The sequence below is a fragment of the Cibotium barometz genome, chromosome 37, assembly GCF_041138505.1.
Source record: "Cibotium barometz isolate CiBa-2024 chromosome 37, ASM4113850v1, whole genome shotgun sequence".
In the NCBI taxonomy this organism is placed as follows: Eukaryota; Viridiplantae; Streptophyta; class Polypodiopsida; order Cyatheales; family Cibotiaceae; genus Cibotium; species Cibotium barometz.
The window spans coordinates 37018805-37038089 of record NC_141082.1 but is presented as its reverse complement, the minus strand read 5'-3'; the positions used below and the strand labels follow the sequence as shown (position 1 = coordinate 37038089).

The window sequence follows — 19285 nt, the reverse complement described above, 5'->3', positions numbered from 1 at the left end:
GACACCAAATTGTCGCTCAATGTTGGACACCACATTACTTCGTGTTATGCTCACACATAACAAAACATCCGCACATACATCCATCCCATGACACATACATACATCCCTATTGCGCACACACATCTATCTTTTGACACAAACCCCTCAAAAATGCATGAACATGCATGCGAACATACATCCAAACATATATTCATTGATTCACTCACTCACTCCGCCATGGATCATAGCACAGCATCCACACATGCGGGTATACACAAAGAGAGATATCCACACCTAAATCCATCTGAATACACACACATCCCCTCAGTCGTCAAGTTCATACCGTATGGGCCAATGCAAGCACAGATGCAGAGCCATAAATGAAGGAAGGAGTCAGAGTATCTTACCTATGAGTAGGGCTAAACAGTTAGCGATGGCGTGGAGAGTACCGCAGTCTCCCTTAGTTGCAGGCTGGGGATATATTTCATGCGCTTCCCCTTGTCGTGTAGCGGGGAAGTGCATGAAACACTGTCCCTATAGCTGCCAGCTGTCGGCCTCCTTTGCCAACTCAGCACGCTAGTACAACTCAGACTTTTCACACCACACCAACTCAGCACGCAACCACCTCAGCTAGCCCTCACGCGGACCCATCATCTGCAGGCTGCAAACCGCCATTCCTCTGACTACGCAGACTCGTCTCACCAACACTCCCCATGTTACATTAAATTCTTGCTTTTAAGGAATTAAAAAATACACCTTCTTTGCTTGCTTCCCTTCAAGCCAGTTGCTTCTAAGACAAGCATTTGTAACTGCTTGCATTGACCCAGTGATGGCGGTATTCCACCCACGCAAACACATTGTTTCTCAAGTCAAGAGTGAGGAGAGCGGAAAGATTTCTCAATTTGCCGTTGAGTAGGTTGAAGGAGAGGTTGAGGTGTTGAAGGGCACTGTGGGGGAGGAAGAGGCCACTGGTGGGTAGACTGCCGGCGGCACTACTACATGGTAGCCTAATACCGGCGCTTATACCGACGTCATTGAATGGGGTCTAAAAAAGCCCCGTCACATCGGTATAAACGCCGGTATATGCGCCAGAACGACGATGTCGGTATAAGCGTCGGGGAACAATATCGGCGCCTATACCGGTGTCTATACCAACGTTTCACCGGCGCTAATACCGACGGCTATACCGGCGTTTATACCGGCTACTATACCAGCACTTATATCGGGGTGTATACCTGTCCCTATACTATACCGGTGAATATACCGGTGCATATACTGGGGAATATACCGACGCTGTACCAAATTTTTTTTTTTGGACAGAATAGTGTTGCCTGGCTGCCTGCAATGAACACGATCAACAACAGCAAACAGACAGCACCATTCTGTCTAAAATAGAGCACAAAAACAACCGTGCTTGTTTTTTTATTTTTGAGATCGATAAGCAAGAAATTAAATTAAACATTAATACTCAAGAATCTTTTGATCATATACCATTAGTTTGAAGGTCATCTTACATCATGGTAATGCCTCCCAATTGACGGTCTCTCCTTCTTCTTCAAGCATCTCAAATAAGGCCACAAGGCCATGTTTGTGAGCGTACTACTCCTCTCGCCTACTTGGTGGGCGATTCATGGCCAACTCCTACACAAACGATTAACAATTATAACTTTTAGAAATCAACATTTAGCCCACATACATACATTTACATAAATAAAATTGCTACAAATACTTATGAATTCATGGCGCATGGTTTCGTAACCACCACTCCCAAGATGAGAAGCCCCTACTGTTTGGAGTCTTGCCCTTGCCGCCTCTCTTTGTTGTTGAAACCTCTCTGGTGTCTCTGTGAGCTCCTGAGCAATGGCTGCCCACTCCCTGTCATCTAGCCAAACAGGTTTCTCTTTCCCCTCTCTAAATGCATCCCTCGCTTCTGACCTACGATGCCCCATCAAAATGCGAGCTGTATACTGTATCCAATTAGAGACGACATTCAAAGGGTCAGATGGCTGAAACTCTTGCTTTATCTTTGTATTTATATAATTTTTCTTCCCCTTATCTTGCTGATCCCATTTAGTCATGACAGAGTCGTGAAACTGTATAGTGCACAATTGTCGAATGCGTGTCTTCATTGCCTTCCCTGCACTATTCATTATTGGTGCCCCATCCCTAATTGTGTATATCTTGCTGTTGTCATGGTCATGTGCACCCCAGGGAGTGGAAGGTGGCCCTATGGGTGTGCTATCAACAGATGAGAGCGAAGGACGACGCTCACGTGGTGATGGTGTCACAGCATCTGTGGCACTACCACCACAACAACCTCCCCCTGAAGACCTACTACGTGAGTGACGTCTATGTGAAGAGGTGGTAGATCGAGCTGTAAGAGGAGTGGAAGGCTGTGTGGTATGAGGTGTGGGAGCTGCTGTCGTACCCACGGGTGTGGGAACTGGCGTCGGGAAGCCAGATGGTGAGGCAGATGTCCCTGCTCCAGAACCCCAATAACTCTGAGCCATGGGTCTCTGCTCTGGAGTCATGGACGAAAGAAAACCATATAACTGCTGGGGACTCATGCCCTGCGGTGTAGGATTAAATGAGAAATCAGGACTGTAGTCGTAGGGCGGTGAGTCACCCATGGCCTGTTGGACAAAAAACCATATGACAAACTTGTGCGAAATGAAAATTACACGGTAAACAATGAAAGAACCATATGACAAACATTAACAATGATAAACAACAATGGTAAACTATATCAACTTGCACCTACAGTAGTGATTATGATGGTAAACATTAACAATGGTAAACAATGAAAGGACCTTCAATGTCATAAAATCATTACAAATATGTCATAACTATTTGCATAATCATTAAGATACATCATTTTAAAAATCATTATCTATTCTATCATCCTCATTAAGATCAGTAGCCCCAAAGAGATCTATGTCTATGTACATTTCAGCATCCTCATCATTAAAAGTCCCTTGATGAAGGATGTCCTCATCATCTATGTCTTCTTCCTCAACATGTTTTTCAGCTTCCTTGGTTTGCACCTCTTCATTTGGATCTTGCTCTAGTTGCTCCTCTTCATTTGCTTGCTCCTCTTCATTGTTGATATCGGCTTGTTCTTGCTGCTCTCCACCACCCTGTGCATCCACATCACCCTGTTGTAGCTCAAATTCTTCAAAAATTTGCTTACTACGGGGGGCGACTTGAACCACAAATAGCCAGCGTGGATCTTTTGGATCCGCTTTAAAGACAACCTGCTCACAATGCTCTGGGCGCACAAAAGTATCTTGCTGATCGGTCCATACCTTTGTGGAGTCCACTTGGATGAGGCCACTCTTGTCTCTACGTACAGTTGCATGTGGCCCATTCGTGATTACCTTGAACCACTTCACATCAAAGATAAACAACTCAAAACTTCTGAAGCCAACCTTTAATATATCTTGAATGGTTCCAAAGTAATCAAGCATTCTAGTAATTGTGTTGTCATCACTTGCACTTGCACGACTTTCTTGAACAAACTGTGCTGTGACACCACAATCAAAGGTTGCTCTTCTTTGGTCTATTTGTTCTACTCGAAAATGACGTCCATGTGACCAAAACGCCCCATATTTGTGATACTACAAATAGCACATAAAGATTGTTGATGGTGAAATAAACACTGAGACATGTAGAGAAAAAAAAGAGAGACATGTAGAACTAAACACTTACATGCCAATCGCATCCTTTTGTAAGCTCCTCCTCCTCCTCTATTATAGTTAAACCAGCACGTTTGGCTTCTAAAATTGTAGCTTCTAGCCATCTACCTGTGGGAAAGTCCGGAAGAGCTTGCATACCTTCTGGATATGGGAGATTTCTTGTAGTGCGATTCCTTCTGAAACTTAAACAATCTTGTACTCGCTGTCGCTTGAGAGCTTCATATGTCTCAATCCACTTCTCCATTACATGAGAGTTCAAGATGCAAAATTTGTTGATTTTTTTCCTCAAATTGTTATCCATCTTTCTCTTAATAATGCCTTGGCCTTGAGGTTCCTCACCAATGACTCGCCTGTTAGACTCTTGAGACCATAGTCGAGGTATCTCTGGATCTGAGGAACTTAAATATTCAGTGATGTAAACAAGGGACTCTTGTATCAGCCACCCTTCTGACATACTACCCTCTGGGTGAGCCATTTGGCGAACAAATCCCTTTAATGTCTTCATAAACCTCTCCAAAAAGAACATCCATCTTGAATGGACTGTTCCAGCAACTGCAACCTCATCTACAACATGAACTAGCAGATGCATCTGGATTGTTAATAAACTTGTAGGGAAAAACTTCTCTACCATGCAGACTGCCTCTATGGAGTTTAAACGCGCTGTCTCCAAAGTGTCTCTCTTTATCTCTTTTGAAGAAATCCAGCGCACCAATGTGCCAATCTTATAGATAGTAGCTCTAATGTCTTTAGTGAGGCAATCTTTTATTGCTATGGGTAGCACAAATTGTAGAAACTTGTGCCAATCATGACTCTTGAGGCCACTAAGATCATCATCCTTTGTAAATGCACTTTTCAAGCAATGCATACAACCTGTAGGAGTCCGAAACTCTGAAATTGTCCTCTTGACTTGTTGTTCTTCCATCTTACTAAAAACCCATGGGCCTCTTGGAAGTAGCACCTTTCCATTGGGTCTAGTGCGAGCCCACAACTCTTGCATGCAACCAATCTCTTCCAAGTCATCCCTTTAGCCTTTAGTCTCCTTTTTTCCTGTCATGGTCTTCCACAGAATGTCAGCTACATTCTTGAAAATATGCATCGGGTCAAGCAAATGGTTTATAAGGAGATCACCCCAATAGGAGAGAGCCTCTTCATCCCAGGACATGCCAACTTGCCACATTCCTCCCATTTGATCTTCTAATCGCTTGCCTTCAATGCACTTGGAGGAGGTCTTCCTAGATTACCATTCCGCAATTCATGATTTTCTGGAAGATACCTAACATGTCCTTGGTAGACATTCTTTCGTAATGCTTTTGAGTATCTTGAATCAAGTCGAGGACCACATACAGGACATGCATTGTAACTCGATATAGACAAACCTGAGCATTCTCCATAGCCAGGCCAATCATGCATTGTCCACATGAGAATACCTTGCACAGTTGTAAGTCTTTGGCCACTCTGCTGCTTTGACATGTCCTTCACTTCAATTCCGTTCCACAAGGTGCGTAACTCATCAATAAGTGGTGCCAAATATACATCCATGTTCTTCACCTTGTACTTTCTTGGAACTATTAATGAGAGCAACAAATGACCTTTCTTTATTGCTAACCATGGCGGAAGATTATAATTCACAAGGCAAACAGGCCATGTGCTCCATGAAGAGCTCCTTAAACCAAAAGGGTTTACACCATCCATTGCTAGGCCAAGACGGAGGTTTCGATGTTCTTCCTTAAAAGCCGGCCATTTCTTTTCAATGTGTCTCCATGCGGGTGAATCAGCAGGCACACGCATCACTTCATCTGTGGATCGAGTTGTGGCATGCCATGTCATCAAGCTTGCTATAGATTTGCACCTGAACATGCTTTTTATTCTTGGGATGATTGGAAAGTGCCTAAGAACCTTTATCGGGACAGCTTCCCCCTGAACATCTTCTCTATATCTATTAGAGCCACAATGGGGACATTCTTGCAAATGCTCATATTCATGGCGGAAGAGGCAACAATCATTGCGACAAGCATGAATATTATTGTAATCCATGCCTATGGATTTCTCGGGGGGGTCACTATATGTAAAATATCCCTATCGCGTGCGTTCAAGGCCTATATTTTAAATCCCTTATTTGTGAATTTTTAAATCTATATAATATCCCCTTTTCTTTATGAATCTGTAAATTTTTTTGAAAAAATTTTAAATCATACCCTTATGTAAATATATTTCTGTAAGTTTCATAAATTAAAATTATGCTTCTGTTGAACGCACGTGATATTCACATTTTTTTGTGAGTGACCCCCCCGAGATGGATTTCAATAACTTCTTGGCATCTGCACGAGATGGGGCATCTCGTTGCCAGGGGGCAATATCTGGTCTTTCAAAAGCCTGCAAGTATGGCAATATCTGATCGTTACTATTAAGATTTAGTCAAATACAAGTTGAAAATTTATCATTTCAACAGTAGGTGTAATCTCCAAAAGAAGTCCTTACTTGAATAGTTCAGTGACACTTGTATTAGACCATCCAAAAATTGACTGCAAATTTAGCATCGTAAGAGATGCACGCAATACAGATATGTTGGCGCCATTGTATAATGGAAGGCGTGCAAGTTTACGCATGGCCTCTTCCTCTGGTTCATAATTTGACCGTTGAGAATGTCGTGGTTGATGATCTTCATGTTCATGCTCCTCGAAGAGAGCTTCTTGTTGCTCGATGAAGGCATCCAACATTTCTTCCATTGGACCTTCTTCCATTTCCTGACCTTCTTCCATTCCCTCGGGTGCTGTTAATTGAGCTCCATCTGTCACTCCCTCCTGCGATATCCTCATCCTTTGCTGGGGACGAGAATTCACAGGCGCAATGTTATCAAGATGCGGTTGCACACTTGCTTGGTTGTACGATTGAAACCGTAAATTTTGCAAGCGCTCCATTGGAAATATGCCAGCGTCATGAACATGCTGGTTGCAAATCCTTCGTTTTCGAAAGATTTGGTACTTACATCGCATGCATGGACATGCTATTCTCTCTTCAAGATTGAGAGGCTCCATCTAGCAGGATAACATGTATATGTAGCTCATTAAATACAAATCATTATGCATTACACAAAGCATTATGTAAACCATAAAACAGGGCTTCTTTTCCCCAGCGCCGTGAGGGAGATTTTAAAAATAACATTTAAAGCGTCAAACGGGTTTCTTTTCCCCAGCCGTTGAGGGAGACTTTAAAAATATTAAAAAAAGCGTCAAACGGGCTTCTTTTCCCCAGCCGTTGTTGAGGGAGATTTTAAAAATAACTTATACATTAGCTTATCTTCTCTCCATACAAAATTATGAAGGTAATTAGAACAAGGATGGAGAGAGAAGCTATCTCTATTCATAAATAGCTATTTATAAAGGCCTTATGCAAAAATCTATATGCATAGATTCTGTAAATAGAGCCTACACATTGAGCTCTATGCATAGAAGCCTACACCTAAAGCTGAACGCATAGAGCCTTATGCATAAAGCCTATGCATAATGATCTATACATAAGCTTATGTGTAATGCTCTATACGTAAGTCTTATGCAAGCTTTATGAATAAGGTTTATGCAATCGTATGCATAGTAAGGCTTGCAAGCCTTAAGTATAAGCTTGCATAATAAGGCTGCAAGACATGCATAAGCTCTATGCATAAGCCATATGCATAAGTCTTATGCATAAGCTCTATGCTATAAGCCTTATGCACTATGCTAACCCTTAATCCTATCACCCAATGGTGTAATAAACATGATCTTGTCTTACATGGATAAGAGATCTTACCTTGATAACATATATAAACTCTATGAATAAAGAGAATACCTTATGCATAGAAAAACAGAGCATAAGAAATATATGTTATATGTATAAGAGAGTATAAACATTCAAAAAGCTTATGCTCTCCATCCATGCAAGGCACTCTACATCAAAAAAAGCTTTATGCATAAAAACATAACGCATGTGAAGCCTTATGCATAAAGCTCATCCATAAGCTTTATACATAAAACATTATGTATTAAGCTTTATGCATAGATCTTAATTCATGCATTCAGCTAGATTCATATAGCTCTATGCATAAACTCTATGTATAGAGCTTGCATAAGCTTACAAGCCCTATGTATAGATCTTTCATAATCTTACAACCTCTATGTATAAAGCCTATACATAGAGCATATGCATTAAGCTTTTACAAGAAGGCTATGCATAGAGCTTTCAACAAGAAGGCTATGCAAGCTCTATGTACAATGCCCATGCAAGCTTTCAAGAAACCTATGCATAGAGATTTTATAAGCTTGCAAACTATATGCATAAAGCCTATGCATAGAGCTTATGCATAGAGATTTCACAAGCTCGCAAGCTCTATGAATAGAGCTTATGCATAAAGCTTGCAAGAAGGCTATGCATAGAGATTGCAAGCTTATGATAGGTTTTATGCATAGATCTTGAATTAATCCTATGTATAAGCTTGCAAGAACCCTAAACTAACCCTAAACCATAAAATATGGATGCAATAATATGTAGAAAAAAGCATAAACAAGGAAAATCGAAAGAGGGTCTACCTCTTTTTTGCGAAGCTGAAGGAGAGGATTGGTGAAAGATTGGTGAAAGAGCTGCAAAACAAAATATTAAACAAAGTAATTAGTAAATTAAACATAAGAATAAGAACTAATATAAAGTAATACAAAACCCTAAAATCTCTATGCATGCATTAGGAGATCTATGCATACATAGAGAGCTCTCAACATGCATATAGAGCCAAAAAAAAACACAAAACCCTAAACGTCCTATATCCTAAATTAAAAAGCAAAAGCAAGAGCATATTAGTAAAAGTGGAGAAGGAGAAGAGGAGAAAAGAGGAAAGAAGGAGAAAAGAGGAAACACATACCTTCTCTGCAACACTGCAAAAAACAGAGAACAATACGCTCTCGGCTGTAAAAAACTTACGAGTGTCGGTATGTCCTTCGGTATAAGCGTCGGTATATAATTCGGTATGTGCGTCGGTATCAGCAACGGTATATGCTTCGGTATACGCGTCGGTATACGAAAATTTCAAATTAGCCCGCCCGACTTGTCTCCTCCAAGATTACGACGGGCATACCGACGTTCGGCATTTGCATCGGTATTTTAACGTCGGTATGCCCTCAAGCTCTAGTAGTGCGGAGAGGTTGTTGTCAGAGAGGTCGAGTCGTGTGGAAAGAGTAGGAAGGAGTGCCCTTTCTTCAAGCCTCCCATGCACTTCACATCGCTCTTCTCCTCATCCTCATCCACTCGAAAGTATGTAAACACAGTCTGCAACAGCTCACTTATGAAAGTAGTACATAGACAAAACTTCAACCAATTGATTGTGATGGATATTCAAATCAATTCTTTTTTGAAGCTTACCTGTGTTGCTCGAGTGTTGTTTCAAAATTTGCAGGGCTGATTAAACTTATCATCACCCAAATCTTTGATATTACAAGTTTGGATTTACTGTGGGACAGGTGGGTGATTGTATCCAAGGTGGGGTACTCTAAATTGACCTAAAACAAGGGGCACCTAAAATGTTTTATGCATTTCATTAAACAATCATATACTTGAGAGATGATAAGTTATAACACTACATTAATTATTTGGATGTTTCCAAAGTTTTATGCATTACATTGAACAATCATCTACTTGAGAGATGATACCACTAAATTAATTATTTGGATGTCTCAAAATGTTATCTGCACTAGAGTTATTTTTATGTTCAACTTCTTTAGTTGTTTGCCTATTTCAATGCAATATTATGGGAGAATGTAACTACAAGGGTACTTCTTTGCTAATTTCTTTATCCATTTTGTAATGAAAAAGATACTTCTTTGCTAATTTCTTAATCCATTTTGGATGCTTTGCTTATTTTCTAATCCATTTTGGAGGTAGACTAATGGGAGGACTGAAAATTCGCACATTTTATATATACAAGTGACGTCACCCGTCTTTGATGAGTAGGAGCCTACCCCTCCTTGAACCTCCAAACTGCGTCTTCAACCTCCAAATTCTTACCATGCTGCCATGTAGCAACCACATAAAACTCTTCCTTTATATAATGTATAGATGTACTAAAAACGTCTCAAAGCTCATTGAAATTTTAGGTTCAATCCTCTACAATCTGGTTTGTCTCTTATATATCTTCCTACCTTCCTCCACCAGGTTCTCCTCTCTACTTAATTTTTCATATCTTTATCCCACTAGATTTCCCTCTATTCCCCTTTCAAAAAAAAGCACATTTTTACTTCCCTTAATTAGTTTGTAGAACTTAGATTCAGCGAAAAAGTGACCCAAAATTATAAACATTTTCCTTTCTTCCATATAGTTATTTGAAACCCTCTAAAAGCTCTCCTATATCTACCTATGAATTAAACAAACCTTTTTCATCTCCATCACCACAAATTAACCATAATCGCCTTCCAAAAGCTCTAAAATTTTAGCTCTTTAGGCCTCTATAACCTTCTCCTAATTTCCCATCTCTCTCTCTCTCTCTCTCTCTCTCTCTCTCTCTCCTTTTTTTTTCTCTCGTTTTATCCGTCCCTCCTCTTCGGTCCTCTCAACTTTTGCACTTCTGTGAGCCTTAGCTATTGACATGTCTCATTTTCACTCATCCCATCTTTTGAGCTACTTTTGTTAGGTGCTACAATTTTGTCATCTTCCCTTTCCAAACACCTCCCTCCTTTCCTCTCCTAAGCTTTGACACTTCTCTCAACCTTAGCTGTACTACACAAATATGCTTTTCACCTCTCTCAAGCCTCTATGTGCAATCTACCTAGCTCTGTGAAATCTCCTTCATGCAAAAAAAAAAATGAGAGAGAAGAAGAAATCTAAAATAGCAAAAATAAACCTAGCTTTGCATACAACACTTTTGTGGATAAAATAGGTAATATTCCCTGAAAACGAGAAATATTTGGCATCTTTCAAAGATTCTAGCAAAAAAGTTTAGTTTTTTTTACCTCTTTTTAAAAAGTGGTCGACACATGCGTACAACACTACCAACAAACGATAATATTTGGCATCTTTCAAAGATTCGAGCAAAAAAGTTTAGTTTTCTACCTCTTTTTAAAAAGTCACGGTCTACACATGCGTACAACACTACCAACAAACGATAATATTTGGCATCTCTAAAGCAGCGAAGTTACAATATAGTTAAGATTATTATTATTTTTTTTAAAAGGTGGTATCGGTGGCAACGTATTATTCGCATGCACTGTAGAGTATTTGGCTAGCCTGCACTGTAATTATTTGTATTGTGAGTTGTCATGATGGAGGTTGTTGATGATAATCATCAAATTACCTGCCCTTTGCTGGAGCATCGCAATACAAAGGTTGCAGCCAAGGGAGACTGCGGTACTCTTCACGCCGTCGCTAACTGTTTAGCCCTGCTCATAGGTAAGATACTTTGCCTGCTTCCTTCACTTTCAAGCATAAGTTCATGACTGTCGCGTTCAAATTGATGGCTCTTGCATCTGTTCTTACATTAATTGGCCCATGCGTTATGAACTTGACGAGTGAGGGGATGTGTGCGTGTTCAGTTCGAATCTCTCTCTTTGTATGTACCCACATGTGTGGATGTTGTGCTATAATCAATGAATTTATGTTTGGATGTATGTTTGCATGCATGTTAATGCATTTTCGAGGGGTTTGTGTCAAAAGACAGATGTCTGTGTGTGTGTGCGTGTGCAATGGTTAGATGAATCTACTTTGGGATGCTATTTTGCATGTATGCACGCCAGGATCTCTGATCTTGTGTTTTGCTAAGCGTATGGGAATGTTGAGCTAAGTGTATGCATCCTCTTAACATGGTGTGCCTAGAGCAAATGTAAGCGCATGTGGACGCATGTGGACGCTTTGTTTTGTGTATGCACTAGTAATTTAAAGAGCTGTATGTATGTGTCGGAGGGATGTATGTATGTGCCATGGGATGGATGTATGTGCGGATGTTTATTTTATGTGTGAGCATAACACAAGAGCTATATCTGCGGATGGGTGGGTGGATGTATGGATGTGCTGCTGGATGAATGCGTGTGCCATGTGGATATGCCAGAACAAATCACTCGTCTATCAAATTGAGATGTGTAGGCCTTTGAGGGCTATCCACTCCACATATTGTGGCTAGAACAAATGTAAATGTAAATGTATTTGAATATATTTTTCCTTGTGTATTATTGCTAGAAAGATGTATGATGAATGTATGTGCCGTGGGATGGATGTATGTGGAGATGTTTTCTTACATGCACAAGAGCTTTAGACTATCTTGGGATGGATAACATAACGCAAGAGCTCTATCTGCAGGTGGATGTATGTATGTGCTGCTGGATGACTGCGTGTGTCATGTGGGGATGTTTTGATATGTGAAGGTGATCATGACAAAACACATTGGGATGTGTAGGCCTTGGAGTGCTCTCAACGCCATATGGAATAGCAAGAGGTGGGTGGGCAAGCTTCATTCTGAATGGGGTGGTAGCGATGGCATACTTCTACACAGCATTGCTGTTGGTACGCTGTTTGGAAGCCGATCCGGAGCTGGCAGATTACCAAGATGTGAGCAGGAAGGCCTTTGGGAGGAGGGGGTATGGGCTAGTCGTAACTCTTCTGTTTGCGGAATTACTGAGTGCACTGGTGGGCTATGGGATCTCATTGAGCGACAATTTGGTGTCGGCAGTTCCAAATGCGAGCGAGCTGGGGATCATGGGCTTGACGGGGCGTTATTTTCTCACGTTCTTGGCCACCCTGGTGCTGCTGCCCACCGTGTGGATACGCAACTTGAGATCCTTGGCTTGGGTCTCGGCTTCCTCCATAGTTAGCTCCATCATGGTCTCGCTTGCCTTGCTGTGGGCGGCTTCGCTTGATAACGTTGGTATTCGCGAGAACATCCCTTTGCTGTGCTTGGATGGCTTGCCTGTCGCCTCCGGCATCTACCTCTTCACCTACGGTGCCAACATCCTCCTCCCCAGCATCCGAACCTCCATGATTGACAGAAGAAACTTCCCAAAGGTATTATAATATGACTCTATGAGCTTAATTTAGAGCTAAAAAAACCTGTCAATTGTGCCAAAAACCTTCCAGTTGCTAATAATTATAAAGCTTAGGTTGATGGGTTATCTGAAGGGGCTAATTAGAGTCTTCAAAACGTGCTTTTTGCAGGTGCTTGCCTTGAGCTTTGCTACTGCGGCGATTTTCAATGGGGGCTTAGGATTGCTTGGGGCGTCCATGTTTGGTTCAGAAACAGAATCGCAGATCACGCTTAACATGCCATTAGGACTAATTGCGTCCAAGTTAGCGATATGGGCCAACATAATCACGGCATTAATGAAGTTTAGCCTCTTGTTAAGGCCAGTCGCAGTGGAGATAGAGTCCATGCTACCATGGCATGCACAGTCCCAGACCCACGTGCTAGTTTCCATGGCAATGCGCTCCATGCTGCTAATTCTATTGATTCTGGTGTCATTAAGTGTGCCTTTTTTTGCCCTCGTGGTTTCTTTAGTGGGATCATCCCTCACAGTTAGCCTTTGCCTGATCTTACCTTGCTGGCTCTACTGGAAATTATTTTCGAGTAGCATCAGGACTTGGGAGATTGCACTCCTCCTCCTCCTCACCATAACCGGTGTCGGTGCAGGAATTGTTGGCACAATCAACTCCATTCTTGAAATCTATGAAAGTAGTACGTAGACAAAACTTCAACCAATTGATTGTGATGGATATTCAAATCGATTCATTTTTGAAGCTTACCTGTTGCTCAAGTATGGTTTCAAAAATTGCAGGGCTGATTAAACTTAACATCACCCAAATCTTTGATCTTTGATATTACAAGATTGGATTTACTGTGTGAGAGAGGTGGGTGATTGTATCCAAGACTCGAAATTGACCTAAAACAAGGGGGCACCTAAAATATTTTATGCATGACATTAAACAATCATTTACCTTAGATATGATATACCACTACGTTAATTATTTGGATGTCTCAAAGTGTTTCATGCATTACATTAATCAATCATTTAGTTGAGAGATGATACCACTTAATTAATTATTTGGATGTCTCAAAATGTTATATGCGCTAGAGTTATTTCCATCTTCAGTTCTTTAGTTGTATGCGTATTACACTACTTGAACTAAAAAGGTACTACTTTGCTAAATCCATTTTGCAATGAAAAAGGATACTTTACTAATTTCTTAATCCATTTTGGAGGTAGACTAATGGGAGGGGGTATAAATTGAACATTTTATATATATGAGTAACCTCACCCGACTTCGAAGAGTAGGAGCCTACCTCTCTTCGAATCTCCAAACTACTTCCTGAACCTCCAAGTTCTTACCATATTGCACCATGTAGCAACCCCATTAAACTCTTCCTTTGTATAATATAGAGAAGTACTAAAAACGCTTCAAAGCTCATTGAAATTTTAGGTTTATCCTCTATAATCTAGGTTTGTCTCTTATAATATATCGTCCTACCTTCCTCCACTAGGTTCTCCCTTCTACTTACTTTTTCATATCTTTATCCCACTGGGATTCTCCCCTCTATCCCCCTGTCAAAAAAAATCATATTTTTACTTAATCTACTTACTTTATCCTTGTGGGGTTTCCACAACTCAGATTTGGCAAAAAAGTGATCTAAAATTATAAACATTTTCCTTTTTCCCATATAGTCATTAGAAAACCTCTAAAAGCCGAGTCTCCCATATATCTACCTCTGAATTGAACAAACTTTTTTTATCTCCATCACCGCAAATTTACCTTAATCTCCTTCCAAAAGCTCTAGCCTACTCTATTTTAGCTCCTCGAGCCTCTATGACCTTCTCCTGATCTCTCTCTCTCTCTCTCTCTTTTTTCTCTTCTCTTCCTTCCATTTCTATTTTCCTCTACTCTCGTTTTATCCTTGCCTCCTCTTTCAAGGTTCTCTCAACTTTTGCACTTCCCTCAACCTTAGCTCTATTTCACATCTCTAAATTTGAACTATTTCTCCTAGGTGCTACAATTTTGTCATGTTCCGTTAACAAACACCTACCTCCATTCCTCCTCTTTCCTCTCCTAAGATTTGAAACTTCTCTCAACCTTAGTTGCTACTACACAAATCTCTTTTCCACCTCCCTTGTCTTCCCCACCTTTTGAATCAATGATCCCATTGAAAGACAAGTGATTACAAAGGTCCTCTCTCTCTCTCTCTCTCTCTCTCTCTCTCTCTCTCTCTCTCTCTCTCGCTCGTTCACTTGGTGGACATGGTCCTGGGTAGTGATCCTTAAATGACTCTCATGAGTGAATTGTGAATACACGACCCATGGACCAAATATATAGCTTTTTGAAGTGGCTAATCCTAGCCTATTAAACAACTCGATGAAGTAAGGCTCATGCCCACATGAGTGTCCATTGAACTATCCAAGTCCACTGGAGTTGGTTCCACACACATGATACAAGCTTGTATTCATATGTTCTAATCTTTGTCAATGTATAAAGGACCACACCCCCTAGTTAGGCAAACACAAAAGACCTCAGACTATCTCTAGTGTGTTTTCTAAAGGAGCTCAAAACATGGAGATGTATGTTACACATTGAACCACACTAAATCCAACACTCCCTCTTTATCTCTAGGAATGTGAAGTTGATGCTCCTTGAGATTGCTCTAGAAACTCTAGAGGATCCCACCATGCACGTATCTAGATATAAAACCCAATGTAAAAATGTGAATGAGACACACTCCATGTCCTCCTCAAGTTTGACCTTCTGATACCTCGATCAACACACACTCTCATTCGTCACTAGAATTTTCGATCAAATATACTTTTGACTCTTGTAGAAGAAGGAATATTAAAACCATGTGAGTATTAATGTACTTCAGTATCACACATCGTCCGTGCTAACTTTGAGCTATCCACATTTGAGCAACCTCCTAGGTTGGCAAAGAACTCTCATCCTTGGAAGAGCGATACCATGTGGACTTCCACTTAGGAGAAACTTGTGGTGATTACTTTGGGGAGCTACTCTATGATCAATTCAAGAAAAGCTGCATCTAAATGCACACTACAAACGTGACATAACCTGATAACTCAATGATCACCCGAATACTCACATGCATACCGCCAACTCCAATGGTGGCCAAGTAATGCATACACTCTCATCCCATGCCACACACTCAATGTATAACCAGAATCTCCATGCTCCAATTATCACTTGTGTCCGCATGCCCACCACCAAGCGATGCAAATGAAAGGGTGCATAACCCTTTATAAAAAGAATACGTTAGTTTAATAAAACATATCGATTCAATCAACGATCACGCCCTGCTTCTTTGTGTGCAGCTATGGCGATCACCATCTTTGAGTAACTGTGACTTTGCTATAATGTTATCACTTGATTATTGATGTGTTAATTAATTGTAATCACTACGCCCTGCCTCTTTGTGTGCAGTTATGGCGATCACCATCTTTGAGTAACTGTGACTTTGCTATAATGTTATCAGTTGCTTATTGATGTGTTAATTAATTGTAATCACTACGCCCTGCTTCTTTGTGTGCAGCTATGGCGATCACCATCTTTGAGTAACTGTGACTTTGCTATAATGTTATCACTTGATTATTGATGTGTTAATTAATTGTAATCACTGCCTCCTCCAAATCACTACATGCTATCAAATTATAGTTGTGATCCTGAAGGCCTGTGCGGGCTCCTTAATATGCTTCCTCTCTCTCACATCTGCTCATTGATTAGGGTTTCTTAACCCGGCCTGTCTCTGCTTGTCCGCTTCTATAACGAACAACGTGCACGGCTTATCGCATGTTCTCATGTATTTCAAGAAAGTCTAATTCGTGTAGTTTTTATGTACTGCCCCCTGGGATCCTTAGGTTGTTGCATGGCTCTCACAACCCATCTTGTCTACATGCTCCATTTACTCGGTGGTTTGATCGTGTATCTGCATTAGGCCCTTTTTCCACCACGTTCATTTGCCATTTGACATCCAAAACATACACAAAGAAGCGACGAAAGTCAAGCCTAAATATGTCTTAGATTGTGCCACAATAATCATCCATTTTTCCATTAGCTCCCTCAAAGCTACTAATGACACCGCAATCTTGTGCATTCCTCTTTTCATCAATTCTTTGTGTTCGAAAATGCTTGCCTTCACACCATATAGCATTGAACATAGTGCACTGGACCAAAATAGAAGCAATATTTGTGTAAGCAATGTGAATAAATATTAAAAGCAAATCACTTACAACTAATGCAAAACATTCGTTCTATGTACCTTTAATATGCATCCTCGTATATACTCCCATTCTTTCGTCGTGATATGCAGCCCCTTGTCGCTCTCTGCTCTCTCCATTTTCTCATGCAACCAATCAACATGGATATCATTCGGAAGTGTTGCTAGATGCTTAGGGTACGCCTTACGAGAGCCATGTTGCCTCCGAAAGAGAGCTCTTTCTGCTTGCCTTTTTGTCTTTGCATCCTCATATCTTGTAACCCATCTGCTCATCACATCACTATTAAGGATGCAAGTGAAATTGAGATCATCAATCAATGTTCTGTCAATTACTTTACTCTGTCCTTTTCCTTGAGGCACAATAGAGGTCATCCTCAAGTCCTCTTCATTGCTCCATAGTCGTGGTGGCAAAGAGTTGTCCACCTGACCAAGAAATTCTGAAATATATACAAGAGACTCTTGTATCAACCAACCCTCGGCCCTGCTTCCTTCAGGCCTTGCACTTTGCCTCACAAAGTCTTTTAAGGTCTTCATGAAGCGCTCTAGGAAGAACATCCAACGTGCATGCACAGTGCCACATAAAGCGATTTCGTCCACTAAATGCACAATGAGATGTAGTTGACTTGTGAGAATGGTTCGCGGAAAAGTCTCCTCTACCAAACAAACCACCTCCACTGCCATAACACGCGCATCATCCAACGTGGCTGGATCAATTGCTTTGAAACTAATATATCTGAAAAATAAATAAATAGTACGTTATACCTCATGCACGTTCATTTTGCAAGGTATAATGAAGGGTGATCTGACATGGGTTTTACATACCTCACAAGCTCGCCCATCTTATAAATACATTTTTTCAAACTCTTATTTGCACAATGGTCAATGCTAGTAGGTAGTATGAACTGCGCACATAAGAGCACATGTATGTATGGTTTATGGCATTACAAAATTTAATTTCAATGTACAAGACTTGGAAAACACTTACTTGGAGCATCTTGTGCCAATCATGGGACTTCAATCCATATAGTTGCTCAACGCCTCTTTTCTTAGTGGTTGTAAAGGCTCCCTTCAATGATCTCATGCATCCAGTGGGAGTACGCAAAGTGGTGATGGCCTGCTTTACCTGCTTCTCCTCTTTCTTTGATATAATCCATGGTGTAGGCGGAAGACGAGAACGTGCCCACCCTCCTCTCGTGGCCAAGCTTGATGCATACGTCCTGCGACTCGCAAGTCCTCACGTACACTAACATTGTCTCGTTTACCAATAACATGTTCCCAAATACCAGATCCCACATTCTTGAAGATGTGCATGGGATCAAGAAGATGGTTGATCCTAAGATGGGTCCAATATGGTAGCAAAAAAAAATGGAGTACCTACACAAGGGATTGCTCTATGTGACCTTTAATCCAATTAGAGACTACACAAAACAAGATTGAAAAACATTACTATACCTGTTCATGCCATCTAGAGGAAGAATATTTGTAGACTCCCAAATACGCTTCCAATCTTTTGCACGAAGTGTTTGTGGAGGAATGTTACTCTTACTAGCAACATATTTAGGATGATCTGAGGGGAGAAATCGATGATGATTATCGAATATGGTCTTACACAAACCGTCAGCATACTCATGTACTAACGAAGGGCCACAAACAGGACATGCATGTTTACCCGATGTTTTCAAATCTGTTAAAATATAAATAAAAGTTAGAATAATAAAGTCAATATTTATAATTAATATAGCCAATAGTATTAGAGTAGGGAGGTAATTAGAATTCTTACCAGAACAATCGCTGTATCCTGGAAAGTCATGCATTGTCCACATCAACATTGCTTTTAAGTCGAAGTGTCGAGAGGAGGGAGGCCTACTAATGTCCACCACCGCAACACCTCTCCATAGTTCCTCCAACTCATCAATCAATGGTTCGAGATAAACATCCATATGCTTGACTTTATTTTTCCCTAGAATTAGAAGGGATAACATAAGATATTCCTTCTTGATCGCCATTGATGGTGGAAGGTTGTAATTCACCAACACAACTGGCCACACGCTGTATGCGATGCTTTTGAAACCAAATGGATTCACTCCATCCATACCTAGGCCAAGTCTCAAGTTTCTGGGCTCTGTTTTAAAGCTGGGCCACTCATCTTCAAATGCTTCCAAGCAGGAGTGTCTGCGGGAATTCTCCACATGCCATCATCCGATCGATGTGAGGAGTGCCATGACATGAGCTCTGCTATGGATTTGCACTTGAACATGTGTTTGATGTGAGGAATTATAGGAAAGTGTCGCAAGACTTTACGAGGTACATCAAAACTCTTCACATCTATTCTATACCTTGCTTCACCACACAAGTGGGACAATGTCGAGCCTCCTTATGTGTCCCACGAAAGAGAATGCAA

General features: G+C 40.8%; 1 protein-coding gene across 2 annotated transcripts; it reads left to right on the top strand.

Moving 5' to 3' along the window:
- The first annotated feature begins 10926 nt into the window (after positions 1–10926).
- LOC147617239 (amino acid transporter AVT1E-like) lies at positions 10927–13486 on the top strand. Of its 2 annotated transcripts, none has more exons than XM_086776367.1 (3): positions 10927–11078; positions 12079–12683; positions 12834–13486. In XM_086776367.1, exons 1-3 carry the CDS (start codon positions 10949–10951, stop codon positions 13356–13358), a joined length of 1260 nt encoding a protein of 419 aa, XP_086632493.1. In that variant the 5' UTR covers positions 10927–10948; the 3' UTR covers positions 13359–13486. The 2 variants fall into 2 exon arrangements, with proteins under 2 accessions (XP_086632493.1, XP_086632494.1); XM_086776368.1 differs by having other exon boundaries at positions 10946–11078; positions 11982–12683.
- The last annotated feature ends 5799 nt before the right edge of the window (positions 13487–19285 follow it).